This window comes from Pongo abelii, chromosome 7 (assembly GCF_028885655.2).
Source record: "Pongo abelii isolate AG06213 chromosome 7, NHGRI_mPonAbe1-v2.0_pri, whole genome shotgun sequence".
In the NCBI taxonomy this organism is placed as follows: domain Eukaryota; kingdom Metazoa; phylum Chordata; class Mammalia; order Primates; family Hominidae; genus Pongo; species Pongo abelii.
Window position 1 is genome coordinate 83,191,697 of NC_071992.2, and position 17,811 is coordinate 83,209,507.

General features: G+C 34.4%; 1 protein-coding gene across 5 annotated transcripts in view; it reads left to right on the forward strand.

The window, feature by feature from the left end:
* PREX2 (phosphatidylinositol-3,4,5-trisphosphate dependent Rac exchange factor 2) overlaps window positions 1-17,811 on the forward strand; it is a 308,213-nt gene that overhangs the window by 115,503 nt on the left and 174,899 nt on the right. For all 5 annotated transcript variants that reach the window (XM_054561712.2, XM_024251586.3, XM_024251587.3 and 2 more), the window contains exons 12-15: window positions 7,316-7,419; window positions 8,111-8,160; window positions 10,771-10,846; window positions 15,819-15,891. In XM_054561712.2, the coding sequence (XP_054417687.1) occupies window positions 7,316-7,419; window positions 8,111-8,160; window positions 10,771-10,846; window positions 15,819-15,891 (303 nt within the window). The remainder of the gene's footprint in view (window positions 1-7,315; window positions 7,420-8,110; window positions 8,161-10,770; window positions 10,847-15,818; window positions 15,892-17,811) is intronic.

Genomic DNA, 17,811 nt, shown 5'->3' on the forward strand with positions numbered 1-17,811 from the left:
GAAGATGCAGGCTTTGCTATGAACTGTGTCAGACAGCCAGTGGGGAGTGGCCAGCAAGCAGTTGAGAATTTGGGGTGAAGCTCAGGATAGAAATAAGGTGAGAAACACATTTGGAATCATTTCAAGGGAGTACTAGACTCCTGGGAACACTGACAATGAACAAACAGACAAAAACCAAGAAAGCAGTGTTAATGGGACTCAGGACAAAGGCTTAAATAATTTCTATGGTAAATTGTGGGGGAGGAGAAAAAGCCAGGGAATTATTAATAAATATGGATGTTTGGCTATGGTATTTTGATGTTCATTTCCTTTCTTAGATGCTGTGCAAACAAACCAGATATTTCTCATCTTTTCTTATCACACTGGGTGTTGCCTACATGATGGTACTACCATCCACCCAGCTAGGAATCATCTTTAATTCCTTTCTCTCCCTCATGCCGTCAAGCCGTATGAGCTCTACCACCAAAATAAGTCCCTAAACAATGACTTCTCTCCCTTTCAGCATCCTTACCTTTTTTCTAGTCACCGTCATCTCCTCCTTTGCTTCCACTTTTGTTCTCCACTCCTGTAGTACACTCTCTAGGTCACAGCTAAAGAGACCTTTTAAAACGGGGATATGATCAAAGCATCCTTCTTTTTATAACCATCTAATCTAATGCTTACAATCAAATGTAAAGAAAAGTTCAGACCTATTACATGCCCTAAACTTCTTACCATGACCTACAACATCCAATGAGATAGGGCCCCTGACTTCCTCTCAGAGCCTGACACCTCTCGTTATACCTAACTTGTTGCACTGTCGCCACCCTGACCATCTGTCTCTTTCTTCAACACTCCAAGATGACTTCCTATTTAGGACCTTAGCTTTTGCTCTTCTCATTCAACAGTTATTTATTAATCCCTAATATATGCCAGGAGCCTTTCTAAGTGGTAGAGACAGAGCTGTGAGTGAAAAGACAAAAATCCTTGTATTCATGACTCATGTCTTCCATGACCCTTTGACTTTTAGAAGCCCATCCTGTCCTGTGATTCCAATGTCCTATTTTTTTTTAACTTTGAAATCTTTCTTCATGTACTTATCACTCTGAAATTATTATATTGTTTAACTTGTGTCTTTGTTTATTACCTCTTTATCTCCCTATCCCTTCCCTGGCCTCCAATAAAAATATAAGCACCATCCGAACAAGAGCCTCAGTTGTTATTATATAGCAAATGCCTGGCATTCCCATCCCATACAGGTGCTCAATAAATATTTGCTGAACGAATGAATAATTATATTTTGAGTGAACAGATGATACTTATAAATTGTATATGATTTTGTGCTTGTTTCATTAGCATCATTAAAACATCTAAAAGCATTATATGGCTGCTTTTAGCATCTGGTAGGCTAAAAGCATCATTTAAAAACTTAAAAGTAAAAATAACATTATGACTATTATATACTAACACCATAAAATGCTAATAAACATATATGATAATTACCCTATCTTTAATAGGATTGCATAGATCTTATATTGACCTGGGAACTGTGCCTCAGTGGCAGAAATTGAGTAGTTGTTTACCAAATTGGTTTAGCTTTTGTTTTTTGTGGGTGTGCATACATTGCACTTCTTAGTTTTCCTTGCAATCAAGGGGAGGCTGTGAAATTGAGTTGCAGCCAAGGACATGTACACAAAAGTGATGCACAAGGGAAGTGTACAGGCTATTTAAAAAACACAAAACACAAGGTGACCCTGGGAGCCGTGCATTAAGGATGGCTGAGCCTCTGTCAGACCCTAGACCCTGCATGAGGAGAGCACCATCACTCATCCTCCGCCACCGATTGGATTTTACCTCAATGAAAAATTAGCTTCTACAACATAAGTCACTATATTAGGGAGGTTTGTTTGTTACAGTAGCTAGTGTTAACTAGTGGAAAACCAGCTAGTTTTCCTTCCCAATATTTCCTGCAAAAATGACTTATCCCATCCTATCCTAGCATATTTCTGCCTTTCTAGAAGGAAGTATGAGAGCAGCTGGGTTTCTTGATGGACAGAGTAAAAAGACAGACTTAAACTACTAAGAAATAAAGGTTGCTGGTTCATGTTGACATACAAACTAGGGGTGAGAGAACATATTATGCAATTTCACATTAATAGAATAATTCTATTAGAAGGAAGAGATATGAGCCAAATGTGCTAGTATCATTAGTATGTGGTTCCAGCTGCATTTTGGTGAAAATAGAATTCCTAAAATAAAGTTGAATGAACCATCTGTTTTAAAGAGAGCAAGCAAAAAAGAAGTTGGCTATTATTGCTATTATTCACATTGCAAATATGATTGAGAACTTTGCCATCAGCAAAGCCTTGCTATAGCAGGAACTCTAGGGTTGAGGCAGCGTATGCTTTCTCTGTGCTATGCTGACAATATGCATCTTGTCTAGTGCTACTCTTTGTAGTAGGAATGCTTATGTGAGAATTCAGAGACCTCATATCTTATTAATATTTGTTATATCCCATGGTGTGCTGAAGTTGGCTCATACAAGCTCCCGAGAGCCGATAATTAAATACATTTAGTAGGCTTGTTAGTTTTTAAACACAATTATTATTAATTCAATTATATAAACATGTAAGTGCATAAATTATGTTGCAAAACAGGTAAAACACTCTTTTGGAGGGTTGGGGGGCAGGGTCTTGCTCTGTTGCCCAGGCTAGAGTACAGTGGTGCGATCATGGCTCACTGTAGCCTCAACCTCCTGGGCTCAAGCGATCCTCCTACCTTAGCCTTGTGAGTAGTTGGGACCACAGGTGCATGCCACCATGCCCAGCTAATTTGTTTTTTTTTTTTTTAATTTGTAGAAATGAGGTCTTGTTATGTTGACCAGGTTGGTCTTGAACTCCTGGGCTCAAGCAGTCCTTCCACCTCAACCTCCCAAAGTGCTGGGATTACAGGCATGAGCCACCATGCCGGACCTGTAAAACATTCTTAAAATGTATCACCTTCTTATTATTTTACAATGTTTTACCATTATCTATGCTGTCAAGGTTATTTGTATCTATTGCTTGTGTATAGTGGAAATACTGTGTAATGAGTGCCACCACACCTTTAAATCCATGTTCAGTGACTTTAGATTGGAAACTTGAAATTGGCCACAGTGGGAATATTTACACAACAGAAATGGGCAAATGCTACAAATCAGAACTTCTCCTCTACTCCCCCCACCTTCACCATCTAGAGAGCCAGTTGTTAAACATTTGCACTACATTCCTGGTTCTCTCACACAATTATTTAAAAGATTGCGTTAAGCAACTTTCTCCACTAGAGGACCTGAACTGTAGTTTATACACCCATTTTCCATGCTAGATAAATTGGGAGAGCAAATTTGAATGCAGAACAGTTCAGCGTTTTTCTAAGGCAACAGCTGAGAGTTGCAGATTAACCCAAGGTTCATTATCAAAGGCAGAAGCATTTGCCTTACAGCTAAGCTCTCCCTGTCGAATAGGTTAGACTACACTTGTTTCATTGTGGCAAAAACATTTGGGCTCAACTTCTTGAGTTTTGGAATATCAAGCCAATCTATTTCAATGACTGTTAAGGGATAAAAATGAGAATAGGTAGATTGCATAGGAGGAAAAAATTCTGATCTTAAAACAAGTTGTAGAGTTTCACATTATTTCTCTTGATTTTATATTTCTTTCATATGGGCTTTTTTACGTATGACTTGGCTTGGGGAAAAGATACCAAAAAGCTGTATTGTCTATGTTTTTTCAAAAAACAATTTTTGGTCATAAGCCATGTAGAACGTTTGGATAGGCTTGGGTAAAAGAGCTGAAACTTCACATATGTGTGTGTGTGTTTATGTGTATTAACAAGTCTTTTGACTTTCTTCTGGATGCATCAAATGTAGTTAATGAAAATTCTGACAATTTTCTATCCTCTTTCAACATTTCTAGCAAAAAATAAAGGTCAAAGTCTTTCATCTAATCATAAAAATGTAGCTCTTTGCAGCAAATTATCTCTTCTGCAAATGTTGCATTCCCTGTAAAGAAAATATTTAAATATAAACTCTTTGACTTCTACTTTGAGGTTTTCACTTTCTAAAACAGACATTTTTTATTAGACTGTGTATAAAACAACTTAGCCTGAAAAAGAGAAAGCATAGAGATTTAGTAGGAGATTCCCTCCCCTTCCCTCCAGCTTTATGGAGGTATAATTGACAAATATTTATAGTGTACAACATGTTTTGAAATATGTGTAAATTGTGAAATGATCACCACAATCAAGCTAATTAGTGTATTAATCGCTTCACATAGTTATCACTTTTTTGTGGTGAGAACATTTAAGATCTACTCTCTTAGCAATTTTCAAGTATGGAATACATTATATCATATTTTCTGTATCTATCCATTCATCCATCCATGGAAACTTAGGCTGATTTCTTATCTTGCTATTGTGAGTAATGCTGCAGTGAACTTGGGGGTGCAGATATCTCTTTGACATATTGATTTTATTTCCTTTGAATTACACACCCAGAAGTAAAATTGCTGGATCATATGGTAGTTCTATTTTTAGCTTTTTGAGGAACTTTCATACTGTTTTCCAAAATGGCTATATGAATTTACATCTCCACCAACAGTGTACAAGGGTTTCCTTTTCTCCACATCCTCACCAACACTTCTGTCTTTTTGATAATAGCCATCCTAAGAGGTGTGAAGTTATATCTCATTATAGTTTTGATTTGCATTTCCCTCATGATTAGAGATGTTGAACAACTTTTCATATGCCTGTTGGCCGTCTTTATTTCTTTTTCTGAGAAGTATTTATTTAGGTTCTTCACCCATTTTTAATTGGGTTATTTTTATTTTTGGTATTGCATTGAATTAATTTCTTATATGTTTTGAATATTTGCCTCCTATTGAATATATGGTTTGTAAATATTTTTCCTATTCCATAGATTGTCCTTTAATTTTATTGATCCTTTCAGTTCCTGTGCATACACTTTTTAGTTTGATGCAATTGCATTTGTCTATTTTTATTTGTCTATTTTTGCTTTTGTTGCCTGTACTTTTGGGGTCTTCTCCAAAAAATTATTGCCAAGACAAATGTCAAGAAGCTGTTCCCTAATCTTTTCTTCCAGTAGTTTTATAGTGTTACATCATATGTTTAAATCTTTAGTCTATTTTGAGTTTATTTTTATATGTGGTGTGAGATAAAGGGTCCCATTTAATTATTTTGCATGTAGATATCCAGTTTTCCCAACATCATTTATTGAAGAGACTGTCTTCCTCCATTGTGTGCTCTTGGCACCTTTGTGGAAGATCAATTGACCATAAATCTGTGAATTTATTTCTGGGATCTGATCTCTATTCTGTTCCATTGGTCTATATGTCTGCTTTTATCCAGTACCGTGCTGTTTTTATTACTGTGGCTTTGTAGCAGAGTCTGAAGTCAGTAATATCATGCCTTCAGCTTTGTTCCTTTTGTTCAAGGTTGCTTTGGCTTTTGTGGGTCTTTTGTGCTTCTACACAGATTTTAGGATTGTTTTTTCTATTTCTGTGAAAAATGCCTTTGGAATCTTGATAGAAATCACATTGAATCTGTAGATGGCTTTGAGTAGCAGGGACATTTTAACAATATTAATTCTTCCCTTCCGTGAACATGGGATTTCTTACCATTTATTTGTGTTTTCTTTAATTTCTTTCATAGTTTATAGTTTATTATGTCTTTCATGGTTTACAGGTTTCAGTGTACAGATCTTTCACCTTCTTATGTTATTCCTAAGTGTTACATCTTATTTTTTTGATTCTATTTTAAATGCGATCATTTTTAAAATTTCTTTTTTCCATAGTGCATTGTTAGTATATGGAGACACTACTGATTTTTTTAATGTTGACTTTGTATCCTGCAAGTTTACTGAATTAGTTTTTGGTGGAAGTTATATGGTTTTCTGTATATAAGATCATGCCATCTACAAATAGAGACAATTTTACTTGTTTCCAATTGAATGTCTTTTATTTCTTTTTCTCCCCTAATTGCTCTGGCTAGGACTTCTTGTACTATGTTGAACAGAAGTAGAGAAAGTAGGCATCTTTGTCTTATTCTAGAGAAAAAGCTTTCACCTTCTGACCATTGAGTATTATGTTAGCTGTGGGCTTGTCATATATAATCTTTATTATGTTGAGGTGCATTTTGTATATGCCAAATTTGTTGAGAGCTTTCATTATGAAAGCTTGTTGAATTTTGACTAATGCTTTTTCTGCTTCTATTGAGATCATCGTATGATTTTTATCTTTTATTCTGTTAATGTGATGCATCATAATTATTCATTTGCATATGTTGAACCACCCTTAGTTCTCAAGGATAAATCCCACTTGATCATGGTATATGATCATTTTATTGTGCTATTGAACTTGATTTGCTAGTATTTTGTTTAGGATTTTGGCATCCATGTTCATCAGTGATATTGGTCTGTAATTTTCTTTTCTTGTAGTATTCATATCTGGCCTTGTAAAATAAGTTTTGGAACTGTTCCTTTATCTTTTATTTTTGGAAGAGTCTGAGAAGGATTGGCATTAATTCTTCTTTAAATGTTTGGTAGAATTCATCAGTGAAGGCATCAGGTCCTGGGAATAGGAGTCTTTATTGATATGAAAGTCTTATCTTGAGGATGGTAATAAAGAATGAACACTGTTGTTTTCCAATAAGAAAAAAAATTAACTGACATGTAAAAAGCAATTCTTAATGTAAGCACAGTTACAATTTTGGCATCAGTTAGATACTAAATTGATTTAAGCTACTCTGGAGGTCCAAACACAGGATAAATGGTCAAGATTGGTGTATGTGTGGTCTTGGCCTGATCACAGTGTGATAAAACAAATACGTGGTAAAATTCATTTGCAAGACCGAGAATCAAATCACAATGCACTAGTTTGAGTATCTGCTCTTTGAAGGGCACTTTTTGCTCAGCTTTGTAGCATTGTGAAGAAACAGAAAACACAAAATCATATATTTATATAAATGTACACATTGCGTATACCTTTATACATACTATATACTTATGTACATATATAAATACATATATTATGCTAGCTGAATGTTGCAAATGTCAATTTATTTCTCAAATTGTTATATGGAAATTGTAATATTTTAAATAAAATATTATCATGAATCTTGCTGTTAAAATACTCAATTGGTATTGCTGTGTTAGAAAAGCAAATACTTTTTGTAAAACTAAAAGTTTTAGTATTTGGGAATACATATTTAATAAATTTATTTGCTGTTTATCTGCCCCTTTTTAGAGTATCGTTATTTTAATATAGTGTTTCTATGTTCTTAGTTACTGATAAACATCAGTTCAAACCAGAACAGATGTTATATAGATTTCGCTATGATGATGGAACATTTTATCCAAGAAATGAGATGCAGGACGTGATTTCAAAGGTAACGACCTCTCCCACAACCTCTCCAATAGTAGAATGCATGTTGTCATTCTTCAGAAGATAAAAGATAGTTGAGAAACAAAAGATTTTTCTAGTTTAGAAAATTCTTCGACAATATATGCAAGCAAGCCTCTTTATTTATTTTTGGTATTTCAAGAATTCTAATGTTCAATTGTTTTTTCATTCTCTTACCTAATTCTAAATGGTAGTAGTACTGCTGCATCACTCATAAGGTTATATCCATGGAAAACCCTTTTACATGTAGCAACATGTCGTCAAAATACTTGAATTTAAAAAAATACAAATGTGTAAAATAAATGTAATGCCAGTTTTTTGTACAGTTGACAATACTTTGTTGATATATGATGAACAATTATTATAGATGTATTACTGTATTGGTATATTTTGTTTAATTTATGTGAGAAATTTTATATTTTAAGAAAGATAATTTAGAAAAATATTTGTGTATGTCATATATGAGGAATTTATAGCACAATTTTAATCCTATTCTTTAATGATTTAAATCATATTATTTTTATGATATATCATGATATTTGAATAATTTTTAAATTGGATTAGATTTTGTGATGATTCTAAAATATTGACAGTGAATTAATTTGTTACTTCAAAATTTCATTGAAATGTCCCTTGGGTGATCTCACTTGTTTTTGATATATCTCTATTTTACATAGGGTGTAAGATTATATTGTCGTCTTCATAGCCTTTTTACTCCAGTGATAAGGTGAGTCTGGTTTTTAAGTTCTGGGAAACTTAAATGGAAATATTTGTACTATGTTTTAGGTAACTATTATTCGGCCAGAACTTGTTGGCTTATTTTGTTTTTTTTCACTTTACTTTAAAATATTATTTTAAGGAATAATTTATTGTAAAATATCCCTACATTTTCTTAAGATTCTAATTATACAGTGTTTTCCACTCTTTGTTATGATTTCTAAAATTATTTTGCCATTAGTTCATAGTAAATTATACACTTGAAATAATCCACTTTCAGTTAATATTTAATAAATTATAGTTGATTGATTGGGAGAGGATTTGGAAATACTGTTTACATATTTGCCATTATTATTACTTGTATATTAACTTTTTACATTAAATTGTATAATCAAATATTGAATATGTATTTTATTTTATAATTTTCCTTCTCATAATCTTTTTTCCCAAGAAAATATTTTGTACTTGGAAATTAAGAATTATTTTGAAGTTAATAAGTATAATTTTATAATTTTATTCTTTATCATGTTTTTCCTTCTGAAGAGACACACTTGTTTTAAAAGAGGAATCAGGATTAATTTTTAGTTTATCTCTTTAGAAAGACAATAGAAAACTTTGAGGTTTGTATTATGATTACTAACAGAGTAGATCTTCAGGAAATTGTACTTTTGCAATATACACTGATATACCTTAACTGATAGAATGTTGAACTAATTTGAAATGGTCAAATATTATTTGGAATTTACTGACTAAATCATAGTCCACAACAAAATATGCCTGTACCATTTTCAGAATAAATAAAAATGCTTTTCAATCTTGGCTACAAAATCCAAATGTTTAGTGTTTCTATTTTTCACTTTGGTTTGTAATTCCAAGAAAATGCAAAGCTTAAAAAAATAAAGATTCCAGATGTTGCTAAGTATATTGGAATGCCCACTTATACTGCATAGAGAACACACTGTTTGCACGTCCTGGAGGAGAAAGCAGGATCTTACCCACATTCCTGAAAGTGCCCTATCTACTTTCATAAGTAGGCTTCACAAAGTGGAAAAAGGTGAAAAAGAATAAATATTTGTTGACTCTGCCATAATTCTTTCACGGATACCCATAAATATTTTGGATAACTTAATATTAAGTACTTAATAGCAATTGGGTACTTAAAAATTCTTTTCTGCCAAACTAAGAGAAAACAATAATGTTTAGTGCACCATGTAACCTGTGTATATGTAGGTTTTATATGGGCAAAAATGTGTTCTGAAAATATATTTTAGCCATATGAGATTTCTTATCAAGAAAGCTGCATCTGTAAGAGCTGATAAGGAATTTTTCTTTGGCTAAAAATGACAATTGTTTTTGTGTTGTCAAGAGAAAAGTTATGGGAAAAAACCATAAAACAGAGGGAATGTTTGATAGTCATGCTTTTAATATGTGTGAACTCAGCTTACAAAAAGAAAAGTTACTTAGCATGAAGAGCCGCGTCTCACATGTGGTCTGTAATAGACTATGCTTTTTCTTCTTACGATGCTTATGGAAACCAAGATGAAATGGATGATGAGGTGTCAGAAACGTGGAGACAGATTTAAAGAACAATGAATATAGCTAGTAATTATTAGTCACTTCAAGTCTTTTGCGGTTTAGAATTTTTGACATTTTATAAAGACTGCCACTTTTTCATTTTAATGATCCAGGTCTGGAAAATAAATGAATTATAGATTTCTGCCCTTGGGTATTCAGTTCTGATCATGAAATTTGGTTGGTATCTGACGGAACTTTGAATGGTTTCTCAATTCTGGGAAATCTACTGAACGGAGAGTCTGAGGTGGAGAGCCAGTTGATCCTCTTGGTTCTCTGGGAATGTGGTATCACTATGTCCATGATCTGATCAGGCAAAAAGAATAACAGGTTCTCAGTGTGTCTACTTCAGGACAGACCTGCTTATTTTCCACTACAGCAGAGCTGTGTGAATAATACTGTAGAACAAATCCAGCCTTCCTGGAGCATTCAGGAGCAGGAATAAAAGGCATTTCTTTACAGATTTTGAGATTTTTAGTATAATCTATTGTGATTTAAAGAGAAGAAATTCTATTTTATTATTTTATTAATACGATGTACAGTAAGTTCTCACTTAATGTCATCAATAGGTTCCTGGAACCTGCAACTTTAAGTGAAATGACGTATAATGAAACCAATTTTGCCATAGGCTGATTGATATAAATAAGAGTTAAGTTCCTACAGCATCCAGTATTTCATTTCACTTAAAGTCACAGTTTCCAAGAACCTACCCACAATGTTAAGTGTGGACTTACTATATTTCCAGCTAAATTATTTCCAGCTAATATAGCAGTAATAATCTATTTGGATATAAGAAAATGTGAAAGAAGAGGTGTCCTGTTTTGATAACATTGTGGGTCTCTTCCCTTGGTATAAGCTGGTGGAGGATTTTTCAGGTGTTCTACATGCATAATAAACTCTTATTTGCATGTAATTTGGGCAATTAACTCAGGTTACAATGGTAAACTTTTCTGTTGCATATTGATACTAAATGAAAATATTTTCTTGTGCTCACATATCCCCTTGCTTAATTTTTGCTGTTTGTTTGTTTTTATTTTTTCCTTTATAGAGATAAAGATTACCATTTAAGGACCTACAAATCTGTGGTCATGGCCAACAAACTGATAGACTGGTTAATTGCACAGGTAAATAGATAAATAGAAGTCGCTGAGTTTCACTTGCTGCTGCTTTAAACTTTGAGTATGTGAATTAAGACCTTTACTCTTTTTCATCTGTGTAGCAGGCATTTAAAAAGAGAAGTACATACAGCTAATAGGAAGCAGAATTAGGATTTGAACCTAGATAATCTGATTTTAGAGTCCCCAAACTTCACTTTTATGTTATCCTGTGTCTCAAAAGGAAGATGTTCCTATTTTTAAAATATCAGATGAGATCCATCAAGAAACACTAATTTGAGAATCTGAAGAATAGCTGTGCTCATTTACTAAAATTTTTTTTATGTTTTTTACACTTTGTTTTAAAGTATCTGTTTATTAATGCTAGCAAGTTATTCTAATCTCCTTGTACCTTTTTCCCTTTTAGAAAATAATTGTGTTTTGATAATGAGCTTTAATGTCTGCCTGTGTCCATTTTAAAAAAGAAAAGAATTTATTGTTGTTATTGTTGGCCTGCTTCTCAGGTTTTAGATGCTGACTGCTAGAATTGAGAAAATGTCATTCGCTTATAAGTAAAACAAATTAGGGCATCCAGTCTATCATAACAGACATTCAACTATAAATTATTCAAATATTCAAAAGTTTAAATATTGGTATTCAAATATTTAAATGTTTTATCATACTAGATCAACTAGTAAATGATAAAATGTGTTTCACTGATTAAAGAAAAGATGAAGAAAACTGATACCCACTTTAACTGAACTTACTATTTTGGGGGAGGGGATATTGCTTGGTTGAAATGCAAGTCATTATGTTTAGCTATGTGAGTCAATTTCATACACACCTTTACTTTTTCTTAAGGGTGGCTTGCTTTCTTTGTTTCAAGTAGATAATAGTTGATAGTTTGTCATAAAATGTTTATTTTTTGTTTCAGTTATTAATACTTAATCCACATTTGGTTCATCTGTACACATATATTTTGATAATTTATATTAGTTAATATTATTTCTTGAAAATAGTTCTTGAACACCTATTTTTATATTTCATAGCACTTACATTTATTACATTTAGAAGTTAAGATTTTAGATGAAACTAAACAATTACCTTTAGATAAAACATCAATTTATATTTTCAGTGGCTTTTCTAGCATCAGAGTCTTTCATAACACTGTGGTCAATGTGTGTCATTTGAATTGGTTTCTATATTCATTATTGGAGTTGGACTTTCACGTAGAAATTACACAGTTCTAGAATTCATGTGAACTTGTATGATGTGTTGATTATGTGAGAAACTTAAAGAAAATTTATTTGAAGCAAAAACTGATGCTGAGTAAACCTTTAAAGTTCTAGCTCAGGAAATCAGGTATCAACTTTTTTTTTGGCACTTTGACTTTCCAAGGTTTAACATTAGAAGAATATATTAAGGTGCTCAAAAACGACCAAGTTGCCTTTTTTTTTTAGACGAGTCTCACTTTGTTGCCTGGGCTGGAGGGCAGTGGCTCAATTTTGGCTCACTGCAACTTTCGCCTCTGGGGTTCAAGCAATTCTCCTGCCTCAGCTTCTCAAGTAGCTGGGATTACAGGTGCGCACCACTACGCCTGGCTAATTTTTGTATTTTCAGTAGAAACAGGGTTTCACTGTGTTGGCCAGGCGGCTCGAACTCCTGACCTCAAGTGATTCACCTGCCTCAGCCTCCCAAAGGGCTCGGATTGCAGGCGTGAGCTACCACGCCCAGCCACAATTTTTTTTTCTTCAGTTTTTCTTCGTGGTTTATTATGACAATGTCTGCAGAAATTGTACATAATAGAAATTGCATTGGCTGGGACTCACAACCTAGTGTCTGATGCCAGCTCCACTAGTAACTAGTTATATAAACTTAGACAAGTCACTCAATCTCTATAGATTTTAGTTTTTACAACTGTTTACTGCTTACTGCAATAGCTGTACATGCCGTCTCTTTTCTATCACTGAAACTTTATGATTCTGATATTGTAAAACATCCTAATGTAAGTATCAATATAATCAACTCTGATTGCTTAACTTCCGATTAGGACCACATAGGCTGCCTTGGAAAAGGGAGAAATAGGAGGGATAGCTTTAGGAGATATACCTAATGCTAAATGACGAGTTAATGGGTGCAGCACACCAGCATGGCACATGTATACCTATGTAACTAACCTGCACATTGTGCACATGTACCCTAAAACTTAAAGTATAATAATAAAATTAAAAAAAATTAAAAAATGAAATAAAATAAAAATTAAAAAAAAGAGAACAAGTTAAAGTTCTTAATCTAACATGAAGAAGAGATTTTTGTTTGTTTGTTTGTTTTTTGTTTTTAAAGCAAGGATCTCTTTCTACCAAGACTCTGAAATGATAATACTGAATGTCCAATATGGACCGAGACACTGAATTGATTTGGACGGTTTTAGAACAGAGTAAAAAAACTGGCTCTACTATGATTGGAGTATATTCTAGAGCCTATAGTTTTTCTCTTATTCTGCAATATATTGTGTGATGTCATCTTGGAAAACAAAATGAGTGTTGTGTTCTTCTGAATACATTTTTCATTCACTGTTGTTGTGCAGCTTCTATTATAGTATAATGGTTTGTAATAAAATACCCTATTTCACAAAGTTAAATTCTTATTTGGCATGTCCAGTAATATACCTTTAAAACATCATTCAATTCCTGTACATTGTGATTTGGGTATGGATCACTCATAGTTCATAATTAAATAATGCCTTGCTTCTTCACATCCATGCGGTCTTACTGTGGTTTTTCTAAATGCTCATCAGGTGCATATGGCACAAGTAGGATTTTAAAAAAGCATAGGAAACCCAGAACATGTTAGGCTATGTTTTTTACACCATTATGTTCAATAATATTAGTCTGGCCAGTGTTTCATTTGAATAATTAATCAAATAAAGCAATCAAATGTCAGTGATTATTAAACAAGCTTTTCTTGTAAGCTTAATGTTCAAGCAAGTGCGTTGATGATAGAATACACAAACAAAGCAGGAAGCAGTCATGATTTCTGCCTTGAAGTGATGTTGGTCAATTGGGCTAATATTCATGTACCCTCTAAGGCTCTGCTGCAGCGTCATCGCCCCCAAGAAGCCTTGCCAGATTCTCTAGCCTAGGCTCAAGGTCACCTTCTGTGGTCCCAGATCCCCAGGTATATCTGCCTCATTGGGAATATGGATTAAATTGGTTATTAGTAAAGTACTTACCTTTTAATGACCAAATCCTACCCTAGATTTGAATTACCTCAGAGCAGGGAATTATTTTGTGCTTGAGTGGTTTAATATATTTTTTCTATCACTTGGCACAATGTGTAGAAAAAATAAGTATCTTTTGAATGAATGCGTAAAAATTACAAAACAGCTCGGTTTTTGAAGAGGGCCAGATGCAGAGTCTGAAGTTACAGATTATGTGTTTTGGTAGTTCTTAGGAGGATTAGTGAGGGTTGGATTTGTCACAGCATGAGGTAGGACCTTTATTTTTCTCCTTTATAGACAGGTAGAATGTGAGTGAGTGGAGGGTAAAGAGAAGGGCATTGCAGCTATGAACAATTACATGAGTGAAAGCAGGAGAAGAATGAGCACAGATTTCAGGCAACAGCAGGGAGGCCAAGTTGCCTACAGCAAGAGGTATGGTATTGAGCTTTGGAGAGTGAAGCTGGAGAGAGAGCATAAAACCAAGATATGGAAAGTTTTAAAAGCCCAACAGAGAATTTCGATACATTATGATTCTGAAAGAACAGTCTGTTGAAAGTTTTGGAACCGAGTTTCTGTGTAAGAAAGTTTAATTCTGGCCAGACACAGTGGTTCACGCCTGTAATCCCAGCACTTTGGGAGGCCGAGGTAGGTGGATCACCTGAGGTTAGGAGTTCGAGACCAGCCTGGCCAACATGATGAAAGCCCGTCTCGACTAAAAATACGAAAATTAGCCGGGTGTGGTGGCATGTGCCTGCAATCTCAGCTACCCAGGAGGCTGAGGTGGGAGAATTGCTTGAACTGGGGAGGTGAATGTTGCAGTGAGCTGAGATCAAGCCACTGCATTCCAGCCTGAGTGACAGAGTGAGACTCCATCTTAAAAAAAAAAAAAGTAGTTTAATTGTTAGAAAGAGTCCAGAAAAAATTATGGTAATTTAGAAGGGAGAAGAAGAAACACCATAGAAATGGAATAGAAGCCAGAGAGGAGAGAGTAGATTTGTTAACATACCTAAGTGCTAAAAGATAGGACTGGGGAAAAATGAGATAATATGTGAGAAAAAAGCTGCTTAAACTGTAACAATACAACTCTAAGGTCACACACAAACACACACACACACACATGTTCATATACATGGATCCATACTTAAAGGAATAAAATAGGTGTTTTCTAAATAAAAACCAAAAGATAAAGGTTGCTTTGGGATATTTTGTTGGATTCAGTTAAATGAATTGATTTTTTTTTGGCAAAATATGAAAGAGAAGCTTGTATTTGCTAGCTCAGCCAAACGATTTACTCGTAAGGTCTTACAAGTCATCGTAGATTAATAGGTTTCTTCAGGGGTCCTCACAGGGCAAGGCCATTTGGTGGAAGGGAATAGTTAGTGACTGAGGTCATACATAATGATTGTTTAATTAGAGTGTTGTCAATTTACAGGATATTTCCCTGTTGCATAATTGGAATATAAAATCTAAGAAATCTAATCTAAGAAATAACAGGCATCATTTATGGTAGCAATAAATTTTTGTTACTTACATAGTTTTGTGTATAATAAAGTATATTTATTTCTCAAGAAATATTAAATCTTTGTTTTACTTAATGCCAAAAGAGTTTTCATAATCAACTGAATGTTTTGTAACAATTAGATGCATTCTGTCTTATAAAGCAATGCATGCTTTATAAGCGAAGCTTTGTCTGAATTTGGTGCTGGGAATGTTAAATGGAGCAAAGCTGCCACAAAGACTTTAGTTGCTTATTAACTCCCACAGTGCTTTTTCGGTTAACAGGGAGACTGCCGCACCAGAGAAGAGGCAATGATATTTGGCGTTGGACTCTGTGACAATGGATTTATGCACCATGGTAGGGATTTTTTATCCTGGGAGCTTACAGATGTATTTCATCACGTTGGTTCTTAGGCTACTGCAACACCCGGTGCTGCAGTGAGGTTGTTTAGAGATGAGCCAGCAAGACTGTCTGGGTCTTGCCATGAGTTCAGGTTGGGTCACCACAACTGCATTCAGTTTTACTGCTGGTGCCATTCCTATGTCTAATTGCTGTTACCTACCAATTGCCATGACTACTATCCTATTTTTCTAGCCTATGCTGATTCTAGAAGAGCAATGGCTTAAGCTAGAAGTTTTTCTGTTTTGTTTTGTTTTTAAGCTCATAAACCTCTTTGAGACTATTTCAGATTAGACTTATGGTTTTGTTTTGAATGCCAGTATATATTAGAATGATTAAATGACAGCATATGTGGTTGACTATTTACTGTTATTTTTTAAGAAAAATGTTTTTAAAATTACCTCAGAGAACAAAATTATAGATCTCTAGGAAAAAAATTATTTTTGATCATTAAATGTTAATTTTTTTTCTTGTTTGATGATTTCAAGTAAGTCACCACAAAACCTCTTTCTACTATGCCCTGGGATGACTTCAAGTAAGTCATCAAACAAGAATTTTTAAATAAAGTTCTTAGATTTATCACGGTAATGAGAGTAAGCTTTTCCTCTTTGTAACATCATATAGAATCCATAAACCCAAACAGTCTTCTCTCTCTTTTTATTTATTTATTTATTTTTTGAGACAGGGTCTCACTCTGTCACCCAGGCTAGAGTGCAGTGGCATGATCTCAGCTCACCACAACCTTTGCCTCGTGGGTTGAAGTGATTCTCCCACCTCAGCCTCTGGAGTAGCTGGGACTACAGGTGCATGCCACCACGTCTAACTAACTTTTGCTTTTCTTGGTAGAGATGGAGTTTCACCAAGCCAGGCTGGTCTTGAACTCCTGATCTCAAGTAATTTGCCTGCCCCAGCCTCCCAAAGTGCTGGGATTATAGGCGTGAGCCACTATGCCTGGCCTCTTTTTAATTATTAATATAATATGCTTATAAACATGTATTTGATAGCACTTATACCTATTTGTCAGTTACTTTCAGAGTATCTTTACATTTTTATGAAGAAGGAAGTACAGCAAAGGTTACAGTGATTTTGAGAAGATCCTTGGTTATCATTTTTTTGGGGGAAATTCCATCCTGTTTCCCTATCTCCAGATCACTCTGTGAGTTGTCGTGGAGAAATATTGGTCCTTGAAGAACAAACTATGAATGGAAGAAATTACATCATGTTAGGGGATTAAACCTGTAATATCAAGCTGAAAACCTGCAAAAGTTTCAATTTTTTTTCTTTAAAGTAAAGCACCAACACACAGTAATTTTATCTAAGCGTTTATTACAAAATGTTGAGTTACATCAAAAGTTTTTCATACAAAAGTCTGACAGTAAAGCATGAACAGTGTGGCTCATGCCTGGCTTTATTGATGCCCTATCATGCTCCTTTTAAAAGACAATTTGGTGGAGGGAAACAGCTGTAGCAGAAACATTGTGTGAGCTTTGGGAAACTGCTTAGATCATTAAGTCAATCTAAAATAGGTTCTGAGCTAGGCACAGTGGCTCACGCCTGTAATCCCAGCACTTCCAGAGGCCAAGGTGGGAGGTATTGCTTGAGCCTAGGAGTTCGAGACCAGCCTGGACAACATAGCAAGATCCCATCTCTACGAAAATTTAAAATAGTAACAATAAAATAGATTCTCACTTCTGTTGCTAATTATGGCTTCCGTTGTTTTTTAAATTTGTGGTTGATAGTTTTATTTGTTAACTCATGTTGCCATCCAGTCTTTCAACCAAAGATCAATAAAGCCATTCATCCAGTCAACAATTATTTGTTGGAACTCTGTAAAAATAATGAAACCAAATAGCTATCCCTTTTGACTGCTTACTATAT